The sequence below is a fragment of the Pongo pygmaeus genome, chromosome 9 (assembly GCF_028885625.2).
Source record: "Pongo pygmaeus isolate AG05252 chromosome 9, NHGRI_mPonPyg2-v2.0_pri, whole genome shotgun sequence".
NCBI lineage: Eukaryota > Metazoa > Chordata > Mammalia > Primates > Hominidae > Pongo > Pongo pygmaeus.
In genome coordinates, this window is record NC_072382.2 from 113277222 (window position 1) to 113304717 (window position 27496).

The 27496-nt window shown below is 41.5% G+C and overlaps 1 protein-coding gene across 1 annotated transcript in view; it reads right to left on the reverse strand.

The window, feature by feature from the left end:
- Window positions 1–369: 369 nt before the first annotated feature.
- Window positions 370–27496, reverse strand: part of LOC129008922 (basic salivary proline-rich protein 2-like) — a 46371-nt gene continuing 19244 nt past the window's right edge. The window contains exon 3 of the mRNA XM_054441414.2: window positions 370–560. Coding sequence (XP_054297389.1) covers window positions 556–560 — 5 coding nt within the window. The 3' untranslated portion in view covers window positions 370–555. The remainder of the gene's footprint in view (window positions 561–27496) is intronic.

Genomic DNA, 27496 nt, shown 5'->3' on the forward strand with positions numbered 1-27496 from the left:
TCCCTGCCAAATTATCTGCCCCACTGGGGAAGTGAATATACTAGGAAACAAAACTCCCTGCTTTGGGAAGTGTGTTTTGTGGTTACATTTCAAGCAAAAACTGAGCACATGGTCCTGAAGGACTGATTTGCTGCTGCTCTAAAATGCCCAAGGTTCCATTCTTGCTTCAGACAGCCTCGCTCTACCATCTGCCCTGTATCCTGCACTGTGCCCCACAACTCTGGCCCTTATTACACTGCAAGCTTCGCTAGTAGGATCCTATCTGCCGGTCAGCATCACACCTCCTGCAACCCATGTCAGCACCTTGCAGGGTAGGCAATCAATGTCTGTTGAATGGATGAACAATGCATCTTTTCAGACTGATGTCAAACAGTTTGAATATTTCAGCTTAAAAGTTTGTTTTTCACAGTCCCCCTAGGTGGAGGAGGTAACTGAGTCATTGTAATTGGAATGCCTCCCAAGAAGGAAGCGTAGTAACAAGTAAACAGATGCTGGTGAATTGTGCTAACAACTTACTTTAATTATGTCACTCATGCTTGAACTGAGGACCGACTGTTAATCTGTAAAGGGAGTAAGGTTGTAATCAGAACAGACCCTCAGCATTTTCCCTTCCCTTTTTTCATTAATGTGTTGTCTCTTCTGGAACCTACAGATCTCTTCTGTGTTTGTACACAGCCAGTCTTACCCTGCATTTTAATTATTCACTTTCTTTTTTCCTCCTCAGGTTTACTATCCTGAGTTTACCCAACTCCATTTCTATCTCTAATAATTGCACTTCACTTATGTAACAAATATTTGCTAAATGTTAAGGGTTTGCTACATTCCCGTTCCCGTTGAGCTTGAGCTTATTCATTAAGCTAGTATCATATGGAAATTTAGTAAGCTTGTTTCATAATTGCTATGATTTGAATGTTTGCCCCCTTCAAAACTCAGGTTGGCCAGGCATGGTGGCTCATGCCTGTAATCCCAGCACTTTGGGAGGCTGAGGCAAGAGGATTGCTTGAGCCCAGGAGTTCGAGACCAGGCTTGGCAACATAGCGAGACCCTGTCTCTACAAAAAATAAGAAAATTAGCTGGGTGTGGTAGTGCATGCCTATAGTCCCAGCTATGCAGGAGCTGAGGTGAAAGGATTACTTGAGCCCAGAGGTCAAGGTTGCAGTGAGCTCTGATCATGCCACTGCACTCCAGCTGGAGTGACAAGTGACATCCTGTTTCAAAAACAAACCAATCAAGAAAAAAAGACAAAAAAACCTCATGTAGAAACTTATTCCCCAATGTGGCAGTATTGAAAGGTGGGGTCTTTAAGAGCTGATTGGGTCATGAGGGCTTTGCCCTCATGAGTGGATCAAGCCACTCCTGGATTAATGGGTTTTCACAGGAGTAGGACTTGTGGCTTTATAAGAAGAGGAACAGAGACCTGAGCTAGCACCCTCGGGCCGCTCACCATGTTATGCCCTGCGCTGCCTCAGGACTCTGTAGAGAGTCTCCACCAGCAAAAAGACGCTCCCACATGCAGCCCCTCAACCTTGGACTTCTCAGCCTCCAGAACTATAAGAAATACATTTTGTTTCTTTATAAATTACCCAGTTTTAGGTATTCTGTTATAAGCAACAGGAAATGGACGAAGACAACCATTTAAAACCGTATTTCCCAACCTTTTTTTCCACTGTGACACACATGACAGATAAAATGTATGTATCAGACAACCACTTGGGTCTCTTCACTCGACAGATATTCCTGTTTGTTTGTTTGTTTTTTGAGACGGAGTCTCTCTCTGTTCCCTAGGCTGGAGTGCAGAGTCATGCGATCTTGGCTCACTGCAACCTCCACCTCCTGTATTTGCAACTTTTCTTAGTTTGAAATTCTTTAAGGAACAGCATCTGCAAACACAGGTACTGGAATGGTTGGTAACATATTACTTGCGGCACACCTTCCATCTAAGCTCAGCACACAGTTTGCCATGATGTTGGAGTTGAGAGCATCTAAAAGCCTCTGATCCAAGATAAAAATAAATCATTAGTAAAGCTGTCAATCAGTACCCAAGCCCCAGGCTCAGGCCCAGGACCCCAAACTTCACCTTTATCATTTCCTTGCAGGCTACAGGGAGCCATGTGAGCCACCCCACAGAAGTGAATCCGGAGATTCCTTTCCTCTACAGTTTCCCATCCCTCGCCTGTGAGAACGCAAATAGGTTGTGTGATCTAAGGTGACTTCCAGCTCTAAAATTATTCAATATGATTCTTTTTCTAATTTGTTGAGCGTGTTATGCCCACATTACTTCTGAGCTTGTAGTAAGACACACCTAATGGTGGATAGCAAACTGAAGACAGAAGTGTCAAATGAGGTCTAGGAAACTGCAAGCCCAGAGATGGAGAAGCAACAAAGCCAATTATTCTGTATAGCCCCTTCTTTCTTCCAAAGAACAGTAAATGGCAACTAATGGCTAAAGAATCTTAAGTTATTCTTGAATCTTGAATTTGAACAGCAGAAAGAAATAGTGACTAGAATGAGTCTTCAGAGCCAGGGCACCAGGAGAAACCAGTTTTTAAAACAGAATACTACCATGTATAGGCTGGAGGCGGTGGCTTATGCCTGTAATCCCAGCACTTTGGGAAGCCAAGGCGGACAGATCACGAGGTCAGGAGAGCAAGACCATCCTGGCCAATGTGGTGAAACCCCATCTCTATTAAAGATACAAAAATTAGCTGGGCATGGTGGCACGCACCTGTAGCCCCAGCTACTCGGGAGGCTGAGGCAGGAGAATCGCTTGAACCCGGAAGGTGGAGCTTGCAGTGAGCCGAGATCACACCACTGTACTCCAGCCTGGTGACAGAGCATGACTCCGTCTTAAAAAAAAAAAACGCACACACACACACAAAATAACACCATGTATAACAAGGGTCCCCAGCCACCAGGCCAATGATTGGGACCCATCCCTGGCCTGTTAGGAACCGGGCTGCATAGCAGGCAGTGAGCGAGCAATACTGCCTGAGCTCTGCCTCCTGTGAGATCAGTGGCAACATTAGATTCTCACAGGAGCACGAACCCTACTGTGAACTGCGCATGCGAGGGACCTAGGTTGTGTGCTCCTTACGAGAATCTGACTAATGCCTGATGATCTAAGGTGGAACAGTTTCATCCTGAAATCCTCCACCCCCATGGAAAAACTGTCTTCCACGAAACCTGTCCCTGGTGCCAAAAATGTTAGGGCCTGCTGATGTATAAGGTTTTAGCAAAATTTATATCCCTTCAGGGGATCAAAGTTTGTGCTGCTCTCTTCTCTGTTTTCATCTCCCCTCTGTTTGGCTTAAAGTAGGATCAAGGCCAGTTGCAGTGGCTCACGCCTGTAATTCCAGCACTTTGGGATGCCAAGGCGGGCAGATCACCTGAGGTTAGGAGTTCGAGACCAGCCTGTCTAACATGGTGAAACCCCGTCTGTGCCAAAAATACAAAAATCAGCCGGGCATAGTGGCTCATGCCTGTAGTCTCAGCTACTTGGGAGGCTGAGGCAGGAGAATTGCTTGAACCAGGGAGGCAGAGGTTGCAGTGAGCCAAGATCGCGCCACTACACTCCAGCCTGGGGGACACAGTGAGACTCCATCTCAAAAAAAAATTTTTTTAAATAAAGTAAAATTATATATATATATATATATATGTAGGATCAAGCAGAATTCACCATTGCTTGACAGCATTGGTGTATTAGGGAAAAGGCCTGTCAGCATTTTTGCCTGATGCAACTTTGCCAGGAAGTTCGAGGCTGCTTTGTTTTCACCACCAGGTGGCAGTATTAGGCTGCCATAGAAATTTTACCTAATTACAATGACCAATTTCTGGCAAGCAACTGCAAAGAGAAGGGGAGGTAAGGATATATGGAGAAATAAGAAAATACAATGCAGGTTAAAATCCTGGGTTCTGGAATCAGGTTGTTGAGTTTCTAAGTTCTATTACTGCTACTTACTGGCTGTGCAATCTTGAACAAACTACTTCATTATTTAACCTCGGTTTCCTCATCTCTAAAATAAAGATAACATTACCTACCTGGAAATGTTGCTATAATAAAAATCACAAAATATGCATAAGGCGCTTGATGCATTTTGTGGGTTGAATTTCATCCATCACCACCACCCTCCTCAGAAAAAGTATTGAACTCCTAACCCCAAATCCTTCAAAAATGTGACCTTTTTTGGAAATAGGGTCATTTCGGATATACTTAGTTAAGATGAAGTCATTAGCACGGAACCCTGTTCCAATGACTGGTGTCCTCAAAAAAAAGAGGCAATTTGGACACAGAAACGCATACAGGGAGAGCGCCGTGTGAAGATGAAGGCAGAGATCATGGTGATGCTTCTACAAGCCAAAGAATGCCAAAGATTGTTGGCGAACCACCAGAAACTAGGCAAGAGGTGCGAAACTGATTTTCTCTTATCGTCCTCAGAAGGAACCAACCCTGCTGACATCTTGATCTTGGACTTGTACCCTCTAGAATGATGAGAAACCATTTCTGTTGTTTAAGCCACCCAGTTTGTGGTACTTTGTTATGGCAGCCCAAGCAAACTAATAGAACAGATAAGCCCTCATTAAATACTAGCTAGTATTAGTCCTGTACTCTTTTAATCTAATTGTACTGAGAGAACAATACTGTTTTTACTGTAAATTAAAGCTCACTTTCCAGCTATCATGGGTTTATATATCCTGCCCTCCCCCACAAAATCATGGCATTCTGTGGAGTGACAGAGGGCAAAACTAGGGCAGACATGAAAGTCACAGGGAGGGGGATTTCCATGACATGCAGGAGGATGCCTGCTTACAACCAACACTGTGTGGTCAGACAGACCACATGAGCCCTTGGGAGAGGGAAGGATTCCAAGCCCCCAGGTGCAAGTTTTCGCTGATCAATGTGCTATATGGAAGTGATATAGGTGTCGGCTCTTATTGCCAGAGGGCTCTTGTTCCACCTGCTGGTGGAAAACAGATTGGATGTCATAACTTTTAAGACCCTTTCATCTCATCTCAATGCATACATTTCAGCCACTTTCCTTTGAACGTATAGAAGCTTGGAATAGAGAGTCGGCAGAGCAGGTTCGTGGTAGTTTGTTTCTTTTTCTTTGGCGGGATCTGGAATCCCTAACAGCTAGTTTTACTAAAGACTGAGATCAGCTAGGTAGGATTAAGGCTGAGGAACTGCCCCTAACCCCCTACCCCATGCCACACACCTCCTCACTATTTCATCACCACACCCCCAGCCTCCAAGGCAATGAATAAGAGTGTTGAATAAATTGAGCTGGAATAGGCAGCTCTGAAAGTTACCACATTTGGCAGACAATTCATCCCAAATCTTCCCTTCCTCAGGCTCAAAAAGAGACTCGACCTTGCTGAGTAGGCTGGGTGCTGTCCACAGTTAGGGGTATTTGGAGCTGATTCTATTGTACGTATGATAGAGAAAACAGGAGGGAATAGAGATGGCCCTTTGCATTCCCAGGTTCTGCATCCAAGGATTCAACCAACCATGGATGGAAAATATTCAGAAAATACAAAGCAAAATGAACTTTAAGAAAAAGAAAAAATTTTAAAAAAAAAGATAGAAAATATTTGAAAGAGATACCAGAAAATGTTATGTTGTTGCTGGAATTCAGCCTAGATGGTTACATTTGTACTGAGCATATAAAGGCTCTTTTTTTTCCTGTCATTATTCCCTAAGCAATACAGTATAACAATTGTTTATGCAGCATTTACATCGTATTAGGTATTTTAAGTAATCTAGAGATGATTTAAAGTATACTGCATGTAGCGGCTCAGCGTGTAATCCTAGCACTTTGGGAGGCCAAAGCAGGAGGATCGCTTGGGCTCAGGGGTTCCAGACCAGCCTGGGCAACATAGGGAGACACCATCTCTACAAAAAAAAAAAAAAAATAGCCAGGAGTGGTGGTGCACACCTGTGGTCCCAGCTACTAGAGAGGCTGAGGTGGGAGGATCAGTTGAGCCCGGGAGGTCGAGACTGCAGAGAGCTAGGATTGCACCACTGCACTCCAGACTGGGTGACAGAGCAAGACCTTATCTCGAAAAATAAATAAATAAAATAAAATATACAGCAAAATGTGATTAGGTTGTATGCAAATATTACACCATTTTATAACAAGGATGTGAGCATCTGTGGATTTTGGTATCCACTGGCCCTGGAACCAATATCCTGCAGATACTCACAGACAATTGTATTGCCTGCCAGGGTTGCCCCAAAAGTCCCACACCCAAGTTGATGCCACAAATTGCCTCTAGGACAGACCCCCACTCTCAGGATGGATTGGAATTTTAACTAAAAGGAATTCTAGATATGGTGGTCTTATTTGGATCCCGATTTGAGCAAGCTAATCAGAAAGAGACATCTTGAGATAATTGGAAAAAATCTGAACATAAACTGAGTATTAGAGAAAATTAAAGATTTATTTTTGTTTTCATTAGGAGTGATAATGGCATAGTGGTTTTATAAAAGATAAAAGGCCTATCAGTTAAAGATGACAGTAAAATGACCCAATTTCGGCCAGGCGTGGTGGCTTATGCTTGTAATCCTAGCACTTTGGGAGGCCGAGGCAGACAGATCATGAGGTCAGTAGTTCAAGACCAGCCTGGCTAACATGGTGAAACCTCGTCTGTACTAAAAATACAAAAATTAGCTGGATGTGGTGGTGTGCACCTATAATCCCAGCTACTCAGGAGGCTGAGGCAGGAGAATTGCTTGAACCTGGGAGGCAGAGGTTGCAGTTAGCAGAGATTGCACCATTTCACTCCAGCCTGGGCAACAGAGCAAGACTCCATCTTGGGGAAAAAAAATGACCCACTTTCTTGGGCCTGTTTTAAAATATGCTATTAGGTTGGTGCAAAAGTAATTGTGGTCTCTGCCATTACTTTCTCTTTTTTTGAAATGGAGTCTCACCCTGTTGCCCAGGCTGCAGTGCAGTGGTGCAATCTGGGCTCACTGCAACCTCTACCTCCCAGGTTCAAGCAATTCTCCTGCCTCAGCCTCCCAAGTAGCTGGGTTTACAGGCGCATGGCACCATGCCTGAATAATTTTTTTTGTATGTTTATTAGAGACAGAGTTTCACCATGTTGGCCAGGCTGGTCTTGAACTCCTAATCTCAGGTGATCTGCCTGCCTTGGCCTCCCAAAGTGCTGGGTTTTCAGGCGTGGGCCACCGGGCCCAGCCTGCCATTACTTTCAATGGCAAAAAAGCATAATTACTTATAGCAAAAAAAAGGTAGAGAGAAATGAATGAAACAAGATCAGCAAACTGATCTTGTTTTTTAAATAAGTGAGAGGCACATGGTGGTTCATTATATTATTTTCTCTCAACATACATTTTTATGTATGTGTGAAAGTTTCCATTAGAAATTTTTTAAAATAAAAAGAATGGGAAGGGGGAAAGAATCGCAGATCTTTCTCCTGCTGAGGGAAGTTCTTCTGTTGTGGTGTGAAGGAGAAAGGCTTAGAAACTCCACTGAGTTTCGGGCTGGGCGTGGTGGCTCACGCCTGTAATCCCAGCACTTTGGGAGGCCGAGGTGGGCAGATCACAAGGTCAGGAGATCAAGACCGTCCTGGCTAACATGATGAAGCCCCGTCTCTACTAAAAATATAAAAATTAGCCGGGTGTGGTGGCACGCACCTGTAGTCCCAGCTACTCGGGAGGCTGAGGCAGGAGAATCGCTTGAACCTGGGAAGTGGAGGTTGCAATGAGCCGAGATGACACCATTGCACTCCAGCCTGAGCGACAGAGAGAGACTCAGTCTCAAAAAAAAAGAAAGAAATTCCACTGAGTTTCTCCTCACAGAAAACAATAAAGTGGCTTGGAGAGAATACTACTAGAACTAGTTTATCATACATGTATCCAACTTCTACCGTCTCCCAGGGCCTGGGATGTGATAAACAAGAAGAAATATTAATTCACTGAACACCCACTCTGTGCCAAGTACTTTCAAACATCATCTTTGTTAATCCTCATAACAATATTGCTCAGGTAGATGTGATTTGTATGAATGAGACAGAAAGACCACCCAACCAGTAAGGGGCAGGGCAAAGAGACCTTTTGGTTTTGTTGCACATTCCACAAATCATTCCACAAATAGCCAAGCTGTGTATCCCACGGTGGAGGCAAACGGGGATGTAATTGTTTTTTTAATTTGTATTATTTTTTCTATTTATAAAAGCACATGTGGAAATTACTTGCGTTTTTTCACATAAGCCCTCCCATTTTTTCACTGACATACGTGTCTTAAGTACCTTCTGTGTTTCCAACACTGTGGACACAAAGATAAATAAGGCCCTCCCCTCAAGCTATTTACAATTCAACTGGGGAAGCAGAGCTGGAAATAAATGTCACTGTGCATTACTTGCTCTCACAGGGTGACATCACAGAGGCAACTAGCACGCACAAGGAGGAACCTGATGTCCTACCTCCTCCACTTTGCCCTGCCAAGAGATTTTTGAAAGTCCCAGAAGCCCATGGAAGGTTCCCCAAGCCCCTGGACAAAACTTGCCCACTCTTGTTTTCTCCCACAGTCTGCAGCACACACTTTACCATGGGATCCTTCACTTGGAATTCACTTCTTTCCTCTGGGCCACCCAATTGCAGGAACCAGCTCCTATTCATTGTTGTGACCCCCAGCTCTTAGGGCAGTGGCTTGCACTTAACTAGCAATCAATAATTGCATTAAATTGAGACAAAAATCTTTCCTGGCAAGTGCCACCAGTGTTAATTTTCCACCCTCCTAACTGCCTTTCGATTTGTCTTTTCCTTATTTTACTACTAGAAATATTCAGTCTAGAATCTCTTCACAGAAATCAGTGCTTTTTAAAAGTGTCTACAAAATAATCAGACATAAAGGAAAACGCAAAGATTGAGTCACTTTCCATCAAATATTGTTTATTTCATGAAGTCCAATACAGAGAGATTCAACATGAATATTTACATTCTACGAAGTTGCTCTGCTCTAGAAAACAACTAGCCAGCCCATGTTTTTGAAAGACTGTTCTGTTCTGTTTTGTTTTCGAGAAAGAACTGGCCTCCCTTTTGGAAGAGATCACGTTTTCCCACCCCTTTATTTCTAAAAAAGGAGCTTGCTCCAAATGGCTTTTTCAGGTGAGCCATTGAACAACCAATAAGTTCTCAGCATCTTGGGATCAGCTCTTTTTTTCTACCAATCTGTCTTTTCTCTGTGTCCCACCTCCCACCAAGCCAAGCTAACTTCATACTTTCCTGCTTTTCTACCAAACATAATGGTGAATGTTTCCTATGTTGATAGATGCCCACAAAAACAACAAGTCCTTATCACCTCATGAATTTTAAGAATCTGCTCCTGGATACAAAGATGTGTCATCCGTTATGTGCTGCCAAGGGAATGAGCAGGGAAACCAGGCAAAGGAGAGAGCATGAGACATGAAGCCAGCCCCGCCTGCCCTGTGGATTTATAGGCAATCACTTTAGTAATAGGCGCAAGGTGGCCATTTATAAGGTTATAATGCATCTCCTAAATGGACAGATGTCCCAGCATCTTCCTGCTGATCTAAAACCATCAATGACTCCTTGCTGTCTACAGAATTCAGTTCAAACTCCTTAATCCAGCATCCAGTGGCCTCGATGATCTGGTCCAACTACCTAACCTTACTACCACTCCTGTAATGCCAGCCAAGACTTGCTGTCCCACAAACTCAGCATGTATTTTCCCATTGCTGTCTCCACTTGTCCTCTCTCCTCCGCCTGGAGTGTCCTTTCCTCACTTCTTTATGTGACACATCCTACCCATCTGTGAAGATTCAATTAAGTGCCACATCCTCCTTAAAGCCTCTTTCCTCTTCCAAAGACCTTTAGATCTTGGCCTGTTCCCACCTTTCTTGTGGTTCTCAGCATGTTTTGTGTATAGGAAGGGCATGAAACAACAGCAGAAAATACCCTAGGACCTAGAAATAAAGGGGCCATATGAGAATTTAACCATGGAAATCCATTTGTACATGGACAATGACTTGCAACTGAAAAAGTGTCTCCAAGACATCTGAGCACGACCCTCAGGTGAAGCCTGGCTTAGGTCTGTAGTTGCTGCAGAGTAAATGGTATTCATGTGTCTATTCAGTGAATCAACAAATACGTATTGAGCACCTGCTAAATGACACTTACTGTGCTTGACAGTGGGGATGTGCAATGGTGAATAAGATACAGCTTCTACCCTCATGGCAGTTTAATATAGTAAAAACCCAGATTAACATCAATGACTTACATGATGATAGGGCTGTGATAGGGATATGGGCGAGCCCAGGATGCAGATACTTCCTAGAGGAGGGGATGCCCAAAGTGAGAACGTGGCACCTATGCAGAATTTCAAACAGTTCAGCATGATTGAGCTGGGAGTGTTGGGTGGGTGAGTGGAAAAGGGTGAGGGGGGATAAGACTGAAGGGGCTACAAGGAGCTTGATAGTAAATGGATTCATAAGCCTGGCTGAGGAATTTGGACTTCAGCCCAGGCTGATTATTCGTCATTTGCCATCTCTCACCAAATCCCTGCCCACATCCATTTTCTACCCTACTCTGACCTGCTCTGTGCCCTAGCAGGATGACCCCTGCAGACTGCATCACCCAGCTCCCTTGCCAGATGGTTTCCTGTATGATTTGGGCAAGAGGGGCTCCAGCAGGTCCGCTGTGGGCAGGAGGAGTGAAAGAAAGGTTATGGTATTGCTTCTGCTTTCCCTTCATATCAATAGCAGTAGTTGCACCCTCTGCAGTTCAGTCTCCACCAGTTGGCCCTTTCTCCAGCTCTCACTATAATCCAGTAACTCTACTTTTTCTCCTTGTCCCCTTCTAGGGTGGTAACAGCTTCCTACTGCTGCTAACAAACTCATCGATAGTTTGCTTCCTTAACCCTATCCATATATCTGCAAGTGGTACTTTCATTAAAGTCTCTTCTCTTTGACTCTGAACCATCCGAGATGAATTCTGTTTTCTGACAGGACCCTAACTGATACAATCCTGAAAGTTATAAGGAGACATTCAAGTGTAGGGAGTCACAAAAAAACAAAAAATATGGCAACCAGTGTGTACCTCCAACACCACTTAAGGGACAAGGCCCTCAAATTTTAGCCAGTCTATTCCCAATGGTAGCGCCCTGTGTATTGCAGAGATGCATGCATCAGCAATCACAGACCAGGAACCTCTGAATCATGCAACTAGCCCCCAATTCTGATGCAAGATTGCAAAGGCAATCTTATAAACATAAATAAGCTTCTTGCATAGATCTAACAATACAAAAGGAAATAGGACATAGGTGCTTTGGTCTGCATGATACTTATTTCATTATAGACACCATTATGAGCCCAGGCGCAGTGACTCACGTCTGTAATCCCAGCACTTTCAGAGGCCGAGGCGGGTGGATCACCTGAGGTCAGGAGTTAGAGACCTGCCTGGCCAACATGGTGAAACCTGTCTCTACTAAAATACAAAAAATTAGCTGGGCTTGGTGGTGGGCGCCTGTAATCCCAGCGGAGGCTGAGGCAGAAGAATCACTTGAACTAGGGAGGTGGAGGTTGTAGTGAGCCGAGATCGCACTGCCACACTCCAGCCTGGGCAACAAGAGAAAAACTCTGTCTCAAAAAAAAAAAACCCCCCACTATTATGAGTTTGGTTCCTATAACTGTATCTCCAAAGTCCAGTCCATTCTAAGACTCTGCAAAGAAACTGGATCTTCAAATAAACTGGATACAGGTTAGTTTCCATCCCAGGACCCCTATGTGTATCTGCTGCTCCCTTTCTTACAGTATACCTTCTGCCCCATTCTGCTTTGTCTGAACTCTAATTCGTCTTTTACAGCCTGGCTTCAAGGTTATTTTCTCCATTAGTCCTTCTCTAACCCCTGTATTTATCTGTCTTAATTTCAAGGAGCAACATGAAGTCAGGAACTTTGTTCACCTCTGCACCCCCAGCACCTAATTCAATGCCTGGCCCACAATTTGTCTTCCTTATGGGGTGGAAAGTAAATTGAAATCACCATATTTGCCTGATTCATTTTTGTATCTTTCCAGAATGCCTAGAATAGTGCCTTGCACACAATAGGGGATCAATAAATATTTGTTAAATATATAAATGACAAAAATGTAACAAGTGTATTCTTTCTTCCTATACTTCAAGGAAACATACAGTAAATAATCATGATACCAGAGTTAAACAAATCCACGGGAACCTCCCAGGAAACCAAAACGTGCAAATGTGCCAGGAGGTTTTACAGAGTAAGTCCATATGGGATTTTAAAAAAACAGCACAAGTGCTGTAGGACTTTATTGTGAATTGGATCTGCCAATATCAGTGCTGAAGAAGCCAACCCTGAAGCCAAATACCAGCATTTGTTTCCCAAACACTGATTAAAACAAATATTTTTCAGTTGCCATAGCTTTTGGATCTATTTTTGACATGCACGCTGAATGCAGCAAATAACATGGAAACTCTGGCTCCCTTCATTGCTGCTTGACATTGAGGACTCTAACCTCACTAGTGAGGTCAGAAAACACCAGCTACACAACCACAAAAGATACCTTTCCTTGCTCCTAGGCTGCCAACTGCAGTACTATCTTTGGGATGGTTCGTCATGTCTACTAGCTGCACGTGCTTTAAAACTGAATACAGCCTCAATACAGCCTTTAAGTTTGGAAACTAGTTAAAATTAGACTAAGTCTTGTGTCTTTATAGGAAAGCACTGACAATACCTCTTTGATACATAGTGTAGCCCCGATATACAATTTTAATTTTTTATTGTGGAAATTTAAGAACTTATAAAAAATTATAGAGAAGATTAAAAGGATCTGAAGTACCTTTCACCCAGCTTTGACAGCTATCAATTGTGAAAGGAGAACTCAGACACAAAACTATTAAGAAAATAATTTTTACTTTCACTATTCTGTAAGGCAGATCATACTTCAGAACAACTGGGCTATCTAAACAAAGAACACAGCAGGTTTTTAGAGAAAAACACAAGAGGTTACCAAGTGTACAGTTAGTCTGTTCCTCACATGACTATACTATCTGCAAAGGTTATCACCTATATGTTGATATTAATATTGCAAAATCAGGAATTAAATTTTTTTTTTTTTTTTTTTTTGAGACAGAGTCTCACTCTGTCGCCCAGGCTGGAGTGCAGTGGTGCAATCTCGGCTCACTGCAACCTCTGCCTCCTGGGTTCATGCCATTCAATCAGGAATTAAATTGTTTGCATTACGGTAGCAGCTTACAAAAAGGGCATGGTCTTCATTTAGAGAAAAGCGTTAGGGTGTTTCTGCTCGTTTTAGTATTTTTAAGAAAGTCAAGTGTTTGGGGTTTTGCGGGAGCAGGGATGGGTTTTTTGTTTTGTGTGTGACTGTGCTATATAATGTGCTAAGTCAAGATGGCAACAAGGCAAGATATCATTCCTGCTTCCTTAGCCCCTCCTTCTGGCCAGGGGCTGCCAGAAGTGTAGATAATTTGACTACACAGGTTTGTTCAGAAATGTTCTGATCCATATTATTAACTTGATGGGTTTTTCTCTTTGACCAGTTTAATTTATATAGTTGCCACAAAAGGTGTTGTTTAATACTAGGAGATTTCTTTGCTGTATGGTTTTAAAAATTAAAGCCTTAAAATACCAAGGATTGGAGAATTAAATTCTGTCTAGAGGCTTCACAAAGCCCCTAGTCAGATTTTGATCACACCAGTTTTGCAGATGATTTTGAATTGCTGTTCTCAATCAGCTTGTCCATTCTAGGTCTAGGAGAAAAAAGGCATCCAGTTTGCCTGGACCACGCTTTTCCTCAAGAACTACATAACTAGGACGTCCTTCCTTCTCTGAGGTCCCCAAGTCTGTCAATGTTCCTGCTCTGTCAGCAAGTGGCATTCTTTACTAACTGTAAGGCTGAGATTTCACTAGCCAGAGAGCAGGTACAAGGTAAGTTTCCTGGGAGGATGTTGTGGGCATCATTTCCACATATCAAGTACAGTCCCTGTGTCTTTTTTTTGGGGGGGGGGTGAGGGGGGATGGAGTTTTGCTCTTGTCACCCAGGCTGGAGTGCAATGGTGCAATTTTGGCTCACTGCAACCTCTGCCTCCTGGGTTCAAGCCATTCTCCTGCCTCAGCCTCCCAAGTAGCTGAAATTACAGGCATGTGCCACCACACCCAGCTAATTTTTGTATTTTTAGTAGAGATGGGGTTGGTCTCAAACTCCTGACCTCAAGTGACACCCACCTCAGCCTCCCAAAGTGCTGAGATTACAGGCGTGAGCCACCGCGCCCAGCCCAGTCCCTGTTTCTTAAAGTCAGCTTATCATGCCTCATTAAGTCAGACTTGTTTTAAAATGTGACATTTCTTGCATGGTAACTGTGACAAATTTTCTTTATCTAACCATATCCCAAGACAGAGGTGTACTGACCCTATGTAAATAATGACATGGTCATAAAAAATAAAGTGAAGCAACAAATGGCACTTCAATAATAACCACTGTTACATGCAGTTTTACAGACAAGCCAATCAATGTGTGTCACTCTTTCTCAGAATCATTTTTCTTAGATTTTTTCTCTTATTTATTCACTTATAATCTATACCCTAAGATATTTTATAGATTTTTTTCTGAATTCTGAGACATCAGTTGTAATGAGATACCATTTAAAAATGTTTTGTTCCACTTTGTACAGGGTTTGCTTATTAAATCGAGAATTAGTGATAGATCAAGAAGAAAGAAAAGGGGTGTTGTTCTCATTTGCCAAACAGAATATAGATTAGCCCCAAGTGAATTTTCATCTTAATTTCTTTCCATCCTGCATCATTAATTCTTGTTTTCTGATCTTGGTTTAAGTAACCCTACTATCACAAAGTCATCTGCTTTTAGACTAAATAAAAGGTCCTAGAAACGCTCAGTCACACAGTCCAACCATGGGCTTCTGGTGACAGTGTCAGCTTATACTGGAAAGTCTGTGTCCATGAATCTGTTCCATTTAGTGTCAATAGTTAAAAGAACCTATTTGAGGCCATTGCTGAGGTTATGATCCCTTTGATGTTTCTTCCAGAGACTCCATTATTGATTTATTGATTAATATCAAGGGTGTTTAGATAATTGCAAAGGAAAAGAAGAAACTACCTGTTGATGACAAGACTGAATGGCTTGGGTTAATTTACTATAATAATTAACAGTATCTACACTAAGAAAAATGAGACATAATGTACAAGTATTTTTAAAGGATTTAATCAACAATTGCTCCGAAAGTGGTAACATCCTATAGACAACAAAGGCATTGACAGATCTCCAGGACTTTTTAATTTATCCCAATGTGTATTTTTTGGTAACCAATTGACACAGTATTTTAAAACAGAAACGTTGAATAAGTCTTGCCAACAGTTATTGTGCCAGTCTTCACACATTACCTTGAGTATGCTCTATCTGTCCTGAAAGACTATGATTGCTGAAACATGTTCATTTTAATATTAATAACATGCTTGGTATATAATTGACCGAATATTAATAACATGCTTTGTATATTTTTGTATATAATTGACTTAGGGAGGTTGGTTTGCCAGCTGTTCCCATACTATGGGCTTGGCAAATGCTGTCACAAATACAGAGAACTCCAAGTATATTCAATGACTTCCGGCACCCCTCCTTTTACAAAATGAGAAAATAAACTTTGGTGTTGTCTAAGAAAGAAACCTCAAAGACAGTTTGGTTGTAAAAGATGTATTAACAGTTCTATTATTCAGAATATGAGAAAAGCCAATCTAAAAAGTTGTTGGCCAGGCGCGGTGGCTCACGCCTGTAATCCCAACACTTTGGGAGGCTGAGGTGGGCAGATCACGAGGTCAGGAGTTCAAGACGAGCCTGGCCAACATGGTGAAACCCCGTCTCTACTAAAAATACAAAAATTAGCTGGGTGTGGTGGCAGGTGCCTGTAATCCTAGCTACTCAGGAGGCTGAGGCAGGAGAATCTCTTGAACCTGGGAGGCAGAGGTCGCAGTGAGCTGAGATCACGCCATTGCACTTCAGCCTGGGCAACAGAGTGAGACTCAATCTCGAGGAAAAAAAAAATTGTCAAAGGAGACAAGATGGGAGTATAAATCATAAGTGCCTAAACATAGGAAGTGGTTACAATCTTTGTTATGATGAAAATACACAGTAGTGTGTAACAATATTAGGAATTGTAGTCTTTTCAGAAGTAGATTTTGTTTAAAAATTATTTCAGTGAATGATTTAAAAATCAGACAAAATGTTATCAGGCTTCAAATAAGTATATTTTAGTGATACCTGGAATCTCTGCTAGTTGCACACAGAATAACTTTTTGTTATTTCTTGTGATATGGTTTGGCTCTATGTCCCCACCCAAATCTCATCTCAAATTGTAATCCTCTTGTGTTGAGGGAGGGACCTGCTGGGAGGTGATTGGATCACGGGGGCGGTTCCCCCATGCTGTTCTCGTGATAGTGAGAGAGTTCTCATGAGAGCTGATGGTTTTATAGGTGTTTGGAAGTTCCCCCTTTGCAGCACTTCTCTCCCTCCTACCACCTTGTAAAGAAGGTGCCTGCTTCCCCTTCACCTTCTGCCCTGATTGTGAGTTTCTTGAGGCCTCCACGACCACATGGAACTGTTAGTCAATTAAACCTCTTTCCTTTATAAATTACCCAGTCTCAGGCATTTCCATTTCTTTTTCTTTCTTTTGTTTTTGTTTTTTGTTTTGTTTTGTTTTCCAAGACAGGGTCTCGCTCTGTCACCCAGTCTGGAGTACAGTGGCGCAGTCTCAGCTCACCGCAACCTCCACCTCCCGGGTTCAAGTGATTCTCCTGGTCAGCCTCCTGAGTAGCTGGGACTACAGGCGCATGCTACCATGCCTGACTAATTTATGTATTTTTTGTAGAGATGGGGTTTCACCATGTTGCCCAGGCTGGTCTTGAACTCCTGAGCTCAGGTGATCCACCTGCCTTGGCCTCCCAAAGTGCTGGGATTACAGGTGTGAGCCACCACACCCAGCCTCATAGGCATTTCTTTATAACAGTGTGAAAATGGACTAATACACTTGTTAGTATTAACAAGTTGAGATCGTATATTCAAAGCTCAATGTTCTTCTGAAATACTTGACTTTCTCCTCCTTATCACTTAAAGTTCCCTTTCCTCAATAAATTTAATATTCCATTATTTAGACATACAAAATGCATTTAAACATACAAAAATAAATATATATCCTTAAATGGCAAACATGAGGCTTTAAATTTTAACTTCAAAATATATTGATCTTACCAGAATATTACAAGGTAATGTTTATCCACATTAAATTTACCATCTTAGTAAAACTATAATGCTTCCCTTGAAAAATAAAGGGGGCCAGGTGCAATGGCTCACACCAGTAATCTCAGCACTTTGGGTAGGCCAAGATGAGCAGATGGACTGAGTCCATGAGTTTGAGACCAGCCTGGGCAACATAGGCCCCATCTCTATAAAAAAAAAAAATTTTAAGAAAAATCAATAGACAAAACATATCCATTATCTTGTGTATGCATCTGTATCTCTTTGCAACAACTGTATGGCCTCAACCACTATGCATACTAGTTCCAACTTTCAACCGAAATAATCAACATCTGCTCCCTCAAAGGCCCAAAGAAAATGGAGAGGTGATCAACTAGGAACAGTCTATTGCACACAAGTACCTTAGCAGAAAAGCAAGGCTCAGTGAAGGCCTCCTGAGTCCCACAGGCTCTATCACATATACATTTCACATTTTTCAAAATGGAAAGCATGAACATGTGAACTAACATACAACCCAATTTTTTTGTTTTCTTACAGCACATGGCCAGTCTCATTCCATCCAAAACCCCACCCACTACCAACTCATCCCCAGGTTATTTTGAAGCAAATCCCAAACATTATCTCATTTCATCTGTAAATATTTCAATATGAATCTCTAAAAGATAAAGATTCTTTTTTGATCTTTAAACATGATCATAACAATTATCTAATGCAAAAATTAATTCCCTAACATCATAAAATATTCAACCAGAATTCACATTACCCTAATTCTGAGCATTTTCAACTTCATTATTTAAATCAGGATCCAAATAAGGTACAATACATTGCAACTGAGCAATATGTATTTTAATTCTACTTTAATTTATAGGTTTCTCTTCCATCCCCTTTTTCCTCTTGCAACTTTTTGTTGAAGATACCAGGTCAATTGGCCTGAATTTGCTATGGTGTCACTTAAAATGTTCTTTATCCCTGTTTCCTGTAAATTGTTAGTTGAATCTAAAGGCTTAATCAGATTCAGGCTCAATCTTTTTTGTTTGTTTGTTTTGCAAGATGTGTAGAAAAGATTCTAATCTTGTCCGAAAAGGGGTCTGGCCTTTGCCCTCTATTTGGGGAGGTAATTTCTAAACCCTTGGAATTTCATGATAGGAATGGTTTTGTTTGTGTGCAGGCCTTGGTTAAACTGGATAGTGTAATGGTGTGATACAGAGTGGGAGGTCTGGGTCACACATACTCGGCAATCAGCTCTGGAGGGACTGGAGATGGAGAAGTCATGTGGGTAGCCAACCAAATAAATCTCTGGACAGGAAGGCTCAGGTGAATTTCCCTGCTTGGCAATAATCTGTGCATATTGTCATACATTGATAATGGGAAAGTAATGGTGTATACAACTCCACAGGGAGAAGATAACTGGAACATCCATATTTGGAACTTTTCTAGACTTTGCCTTACGTAATTTTTTTCCCGGACTACCTTTAATCTGTATCCTTTAGCTGTGATAAACCATAGCCATTAGTATAACAACTTTTAGTGACTTCAAGTCCTTCTAGCAAATTATCAAAACTAAGTGTGGTTTTAAGAATCCCCAAATTTGCAGTTGATGCCAGAAGTAAGGGCAGCCTTGTGAACTGCTCCCAACACTCCCCACAAGACCACTGCACTGTGGTGGTGTCTAGCAGGAGGTCCATGATATCCAGTTGTTTCTTTTTCTGCTGTTCTTAGCCACTGATGATCATTGCTTCTTTGAAAGAGGTCATTATCTCTTTGAAAACTGCAAAATGGTGATATTCGACTTCTATCCTTTCTTTTTTATTAACTTGAGCCTTCCCCTTCATCAATTGTTTGGTTATCTGATATAGGCAATATAGGAAAGACAGGAAAAAATGCTTATTTTATTTACTAGTTTTTAAAATTAAGAGGTAGTTTCTTGCATTCTTCAAAGTGACCAACGACTTTTTAAAAATCTTTATGTCATGAATTTAAGCATCAATCATTACAGATGTTCGTCTTTGAACACCTGTGGCCAAGAAGAGAGTATGTAAATTAACTCCTGTCCTTTTGACATGATCCTAGTAATCTTTCATAGCTTACTTCCTTGCTTTCTGGTATCACAAGATGTTCCAAGTTTATCTGGCATATCTTCTGCTTCAAACCTGGAATCAGCCATTTCTCTAAGAAGACCTGTCTCAAGTTGGGTTCTTCCAGGAAATTGACTCTGAGTTGAATATTTACATGCAATTAAGGGACTGCCCTTAGAATTAACACCTATGGGAGGGGCAAAAGTAGGACTGAGCAGAGAAAGCAGTGGAACCACAGTATAGTCACAGCCAATTCCACAGAGAACACTGGAGATGGTCTAGCCCTGTAAGACATCCTGCTTTGAGGCAAGAGAGCCTGACCTTTATAATCCACATTAACCAGTCATTAGATATGGGCTGCCTCTGGGGAGAATGGTATAACCCTGGGTGAGGTGACTCTCTTCATGTTAGGGCAGTGGTTCTCAATCAAGGCAATTTGTCCCCCAGAGACATTTGGCAATGCCTGGAGACATTTTTGGTTGTCACAGCCATGGGTAGAGTGCTACTGGTGTCTAGTGGGTAGAAGCCAGGGATTCTACTAAACATCTTCTAATGCACAGAACAGTCCCCAACAACAAAGAATTATCCAGTCCAAAATGTCAATAGTGCTGAGACTAAGAAACCTTGGTTTAAGACAATGCCCAGAGAGTGATTCAGGGACAGCCAACAGCCACCACTGTTCCCAGCATCCCAGGCCTCAGTTCTGAATGGAGAATCTGGGTGGCAAACCACAGCATCTGCTACATGTCTTGATTACTTTTAGAGAAAACTAGTAAATAGAGATCTCTGTCTGGGAGCTAGGAGTGCTTGTTGCCTCCAGTTTGATCTCTATTTCTAGGCCTATTCAGGGGAGAGAACTAGGAAATTATCTTTTTAATATACATCATTCATTATATCAATATTTCTAATTCAAAATCAGGACTCTGACATAATCCTTCTATTTAGAAGGTATAATCCTTCTATTTTGAGAAGCTTGGAACTTGTTGACCCTAAGAAGTTTCCTGAGAGCCACCTCAGTAAACCATTTTTGAATGTCATCAAGTTTGCATATTAGGGGGTTACAAAAGTAAAGGAAAACTTTTCAGGAAAATGTTCCAAATAATCCAGAATATTGGAATTAGAAGGAACCTAAGAGATCATCTAAACCAAAATTCTGATTTTACAAATGAGGAAAAGGAGGCCTAAAAAAGTTCAGCAGACTTAATCTAAGGTCCACAGCTACTTAGTGCCCTAACCAGGACCAGCATCAGGACACTAACCCCTCATATTTGTTTCTTTTTTCCTGCCTCGGCACTCTGACTCTTCTCTCTAGTATTAACTCTCCCATGCTGCAGAAGAAAATAGAGCAAAGAGGGACAGAAAAGGAGATGAAACTCACTCCTTTTTCACAGTATACCTTGGTGGAACTGAGAACTCAGATCTGTATGCAGAGAACTGAGCACAGATCTGTAGGAAGGAAGTGCTTCTTATCCACTGTTAGTGGAAACATCTGTTTGGTTGTTTTTCCAAAGCACTGTTAGATTGTGCTGTGCCTTCCACATTCTCTCCTGCACTCTTGCTAATGACCAAGCAGTTACACACCAGCAAGGTTGGCCAAGGTTGGGACGTCTTAGCAAAGAAAAAGAGCTCAATTAACCAGTCCATGCAGGGACAGAATGATTGATTTGGTCTCATTAGTAGCATACACAAAAACAATCAATTAAGCTGGCAACATGGTGTAATGCCTTTTCAAATGAAGGTAACCCTCTTTTTTTTTTTAGTCAGGGTCTTGCTCTGTTGCTCAGGCTGGAGTGCAGTGACTGGTGTGATCACACCTCACTGCAGCCTCAACCTCAACCTCCTGGGCTCAAAAGATCCTCCTCCCTCAGTCTCCCAAGTAGCTGGGACTACAGGCATGCATCACCACGTCCTGCTAATTTTTGTATTTTTTTGTAGAGATGGGGTTTTGCCATGTTGCATAGGCTGGTTTCAAACTCTTGGGATCAAGCCCGCCCCAACCTCCCAAAGTGCTGGGATTACAAATAGGTATGAGCCACTGAGCCTGGCCATTAGGAACTGTCTTCTTTCAATCCTTTCCTAGGCATACTAATCTGAACTCTTCTTGTCCTAGTAAGTTGTTTATTATTTCTTCCAGTGCTTTCTAAACTTTTCCACTGAAGTACTGACAGAGAAGAATGAAAGCTACACAACACACACACACACACACACACACACACCCCGGTGTGTACTCAAAGCCCTGGGAAAGTGACCCAAAGCAAAATTATTGGGAAATGCAAAATTTTTCCAAAGTCCTGTGTTTATCTTAAATATTCGTTCAAGTCCCACAACCTACTCTGTTTTTCTTAAAGAAACAGAAGTTTAAAAGGGCAATTGATATTCCAGAACATGCAGTATGTTTAACAAGGGCTTTGAGAAATCCCTTCCCCTCCCAAATCATGACATACCTCTTGTAACCCCATTTAAGAAACCCAGATTTAGAAATCACTTATATAATAGATTTCTATTGCTCTGAGGTAGAATTCATACCTTAAAAGTAGTTTACCTTTTAAAAAAAATCTGCATTCTATCTACTTATGAAGTATCAATTTTTTTGTTGTTTTCATTTTAGCAAAATCACTAGTTGTTTGGGTTTTTTTTTTAAGAGATAGTGTCTTACTTTGTCACTCATGCTGGAGTGCAGTGGTGCAATCACAGCTCACTATAGCCTTGAACTCCTGGGTTCAAGCAATCCTCTCACCTCAGCCTCCCACGTAGCTAGGACCACAGGTTTGTGCCACTACACCCAGCTATTTTTAAATTTTTTTGCAGAAGCAGGGTCTTGCTATGTTGCCCAGGCTGGTCTTGAATTCCTGGCCTCAAGCAATCCTCCCAACTCAGCCTCCCAAAGTGCTGGGATTACAGGTGTGAGCCACCATGCCTGGCCCAGTTAAGCTGTAATAATCAAGATTTTCAAATAATTTGTGTTTTATCAACAGTAGTGACAAAAAAAAAGATTAAAATCAAAATATACGTCTATTCAAGCTGTATAAATTTTTATATTTTTATCAAAAGTATAATCTAAATATAAAAATTTTAATATGAAATTGTTTTTCATATATTGTTAAAAAGTTATCTTTTCTAAAATATTCAAAACCATCTATTAAAATTAAAAGGCAAAATATAAATTAAAATTGGTAATTTTAAAATGGGGATACCACAGACTGCAAGCCTTTATTTTTATTTATTTATTATTATTTATTAATAATAAATATTTATTAATATTTATGTATTTAAAAGGCTGGAGTGCAGTGGCACGATCTCAGCTCACTGCAGCCTCCACCTCCTGGGTTCAAGCAATTCTCCTGCCTCAGCCTCCCGAGTGGCTGGGATTACAGGCACGTGCTGCCATGCCTGGCTAATTTTTCCATTTTTAGTAGAGACAGGGTTTCACCATGTTGGCCAGGCTGGTCTTGAACTCCTGACCTCAGGTGATCTGACTGCCTCAGCCTCCCAAAGTGCTGGGATTACAGGCGTGAGCCACCGCACCAGGCCCAACCTGCAAGCCTTTATGGCATTCAGATGCAGCCACCTGCTGTTTTGAGGACATAAGGCAAGAGATATGGGGAATGTTTTCCTGGGGCCTAACCAGTGTTAGTGGTAAGAGCGGACATTTAGGCTTATGGCCATGCTGTGTCAGTGCTGAATGCCAAACTGAGAGAGGGGTCATGTGCTCTTTAATAATGTGTGTATGGGTGGGGGGGTTGTGGGTGGTTTGTGATATGCAGGGCCTTCTAAACCCGGGCAGTTTTCACTTGTCCCAGTCTGAGGACAGTCTGAAGTCTTCAGAATATGAATGCATAATGGAAAAGGGAAAGTGGTTTGACACCCCAGCCCCACCCCTTACCGCTCCAGAGAGCATACAGAGTTTACAATATATTACCTGCCTACCCAGTGAAGTTAGTATATAAAGCAGATATGATTATTACTACTTTACAAATAAGGAAACTGTATTAGTCCGTTTCATACTGCTATTAAGAACTGCACGAGAGACTAATTTACACCAAGAGAAGGGGGAAGAGCCCTTTATAAAACCATCAGATCTCAGTCAGGTGCGGTGGCTCACACCTCTAATCCCTGCACTTTGGGAGGCCGAGGTGGGTGGATCACCTGAGGTCAGGAATTCGAGACCAGCATGGCCAACATGGTGAAATGTAGTCCCAGCTACTCGGGAGGCTGAGGCAGGAGAATCACTTGAACCTGGGAGGTGGAGGTTGCAGTGAGCTGAGACTGCACCACTGCGCTTCAGCCCAGGGTGACAGAGCGAGACTCTATCTCATAAAACAAAACAAAACAACAACAACAAAAAACCCATCAGATCTCCTGAGAACTCACTCACTATCACAAGAACAGCATGGGGCATACCGCCCCCAACATCCAATTATCTCCGCTTGGTCTCTCCCTTGCCACATGGGGATGATGGAGATTATAATTCAAGATAAGATTTGGGGGGGACACAAAGCATGACCATGTCAGAAACTGAGACACAAACTAAAATGAAGTGACTCTCCCCTGGTTAGCTAGCTACAACATGGTGGATCCAAGAGCAGAACTCAAGGCTCCTGGCTCCTTGCCCACAGAAGCTGGCTGCCTCATGTCTCACTTCCTGATGCTCAAAGTTGCTTCTATATTATTGTCAGGGTTTTGTGGTCAAGTAGTATGTGAGTTGAAAAGAATAAAAGAACCATATTGTTTAGCCCTCTTCAGTGTTTAGGGATCTGGAGGTTCAGAGGTGGAGGAAAAGGGAAGTCATTTTAATAGATGTTTTCTGAACCTGATCATTGAACTCCAACATCTTAGAATCAACATATCCTGAAACGTTTCTGGTCAAATAGTGATTATGGGCACAACAATAAAATTACTGTATTTAGTCTTCTGGTGCATGGTCAGCATCTTCTTTTATCCTTTTGATTTGGATTTCCTTGGGCTACTGAATGGGGATGTTTTCTGTTCTTACGTGGCAATTTGAGAGGGGTAGCTAAGTAGCATAATTGTTATTTACCATGTGGTATGCACTATTTGGGAGTTGGGGGCTGAACCTGACAGAAAATTAAATGTGATTTCTGCCCTCAAAAGTCCTCATTTTACTCTGATGAATAGATTTGACATGTAAACACAGGAAGGAGAGGAGAGCACCACTTTTAGGGGAAGTGGATAGACAGATACACAATAAGACAGACCTCTGTGAGAGTACCTAATAAGTTTAATTGGATGATGAATTGAAGAAAATTAACAGATTATTTTTAATTTTTACTTTTGGGTATAAAGCAAAGGCTACAGATGCTGCCTCTAAAACTGATCTCCACACCTCCAATCTTATTCCTCCAAAGTTATGGTATAAGTTCATTTATATGGCACCTGCCCACAAGCCAGATTCTTGGTGACATTTTATCTTCTTCACACAAAAAAATATATATATATACTCCTCTCTCTTTCCCACTGCCAACTCTCCTCTCCAGAAAGACTCAGGACACTAGAAATAAGTATCTTTGTTCACAGGGATGGATGGATGGATGGATGGATGCCTATTTAGAAAAACATTTATGACAAAATGAGGCTGACCAGTAGAGGGGGCATGGGACTTACATTTGATGTTCTTTAAAGAACTAAGAAACAAAGGTGCTTTAGTGAGGTCACAAAGTAGAATTCATTAGGTGTGTAGCAAATTTACAACTGCTAGAAAAGTTTGTGAACGTTCTCTTTATATCTTTACATTCCTGTGTGGGCATATGGAAGAGGAACATTGTGCAGACTCCAGGAGTGAATCACTCTTGATCCAACAGTGCGTGACATTTCTTACTTGAGCTCTCTTGCATTCAGATTCTTATTACTCAATGATATATGTGTGACTTCATTTTAATACAGCTTTTCCATTATGACACACATGTAAACTCTTCCAGTTGCTAAGGCACACTTTGTGTGGCAAAACATTCAAATGTTAGGTCAACTTTTACCTTCACATATCTAGAGATTGTTATCCTCAGCAATAATTGCTCTTAGTGGGTACCTTCGTGAGTAAAATGGTCTTAAGTGCCTGGGGGCCTAAACCTAATTGTTGAGACCCAGGACCTAGAGTCAAACAGATGAGACTTCAAATTCTTGATTCTGTCATATGCTAGCTTCATGGACTTGAGCAAGTTATATGAACTCACTAAGCTTTGATTCATCTGTAAAAAGGGGATTATAGTAGTAATCAAAAATAGGATTGTTGTGTAGATTAATGATAACTAATAGTAAAAACAAAATATGGTTGGGATAGTTGATGTTTTTCTGCTCAAGTGCACAGATTATCTTTGATTCATGACACACTTTTTTTCACTGGTACAAGCTTAGCACCCTTTTTGTTTGTTTGTTTGTTTGTTTGCTTGTTTGTTTTGAGACGTAGTCTCACTCTGTTGCCCAGGCTGGAGTGCAGCGCGCAATCTTGGCTCACTGCAAGCTCCACCTCCAACTTATAATTGTTGTTAGCTTATAAGCATTATAAGCTTATAAGCATGCCCGGCTAATTTTTTTGTATTTTTAGTAGAGACAGGGTTTCACCATGTTAGCCAGGATGGTCTCGATCTCCTGACCTCGTGATCTGCCCACCTCGGCCTCCCAAAGTGCTGGGATTACAGGCATGAGCCACTGCGCCCAGCCACTCTTTTGTTTTTATTTATATATACGTATGTACTTATTTATATATTTGCTTATTATGAATAAAAATATGAATACTTGTAAGCCAACCACCCAATATAAGAATTAGAATATTAACAATCATACAACCACCTATGAGCTTCCCCTCAATTCATTTCTCTACCTTCCCTTCCTTGAGTCTCACATTTATGGATCTCATATTTGATTTTCAGAAGTTATTAATTTTAATATAATCAGATTCATTAATATTTTCTCGTATGGTTGGAGGTTTTTTTGTGTCCTTAATATATTCTTCCCTAGCTCAAAGTCAGAAAGACATATATTTTCTAATAAAATTTATAAATTTTACTTTTAACATTTAAGTATTTAATTTATGTGTTTTTTTAATATATGGTATGAGGTAGGGATCAATGTCATTTTTTCCATATAGATTTTTTTTTTGAGACTGGATCTTGCTTTGTTGCTCAGGCTGGAGAGCAGTGGTGCAATCACAGCTCACTGCAGCCTTGACCTCCCAGGCTCAAGCAATCCTCCCACCTTAGCCTTCCAAGTAGCTGGGACCACAGGCACATGCCACCATGCCCAGCTAATTTTTTGTAGAGATGGGGTTTCACTATGTTGCCCAGGCTAGTCTGGAATTCCTGGGCTCAAGTGATCCACCCATCTCATCCTCCCAAAGGGCTGGGATTGCAGGGGTGAGCCACTGCACCTGGCCGAGATAACCATTTTTTACAAGTCCATTTATTGAATAGTCCCTCCTTTTCCCATTGATCTGCCATACCACTTCTATCATATATCAAAATTCCATATATGGTCAGGTGCGGTGGCTCATGTCTGTAATCCCAGCACTTTGGGAGGCCAAGGCTGGTAGATCACCTGAGCTCAGGAGTTTGAGACCAGCCTGGCCAACATGGCGAAACTCCATCTCTACTAAAAATACAAAAATTAGCTGGGCATGGTGGCACACACCTGTAGTCCTAGCTACTCAGGAAGCTGAGGCAGGAGAATCACTTGAACCTGGGAGGCGGAGGTTGCAGTAAGCCAAGATCATGCCACAGTACTCCAGCCTGGGTAACAGAGTGAGACTCCGTCTCAAAAAAAAAAAGAAAAGAAAAGAAAAAGAAAAAAAAAACCATATATACATGGGTCTGGTTTCTGAATTTAAAGTTTCGTATATTTATTTCTGAACAAATCCCACACTTTTTATATCCTATAGCACTATTTTCATATACTATTTTCAAAGTAAATCCTGTTATTAGTAAAACAAAACTAGATCAATAAACATTGTTTATTATGCTTGTTTTATATTTGTTAATTTTGTTAACCATCTGATCTAACATATTTGCTTCTGGTGGCATCTATAATCCAAGTTGTTGCTTTACTTTGAAGTAACTGTACTCCTGAGATGTCTCATTACTTTGGCCTGTGAGTATATATTTCTCGATGGTATCAGCTATTCTGTTTGAGCA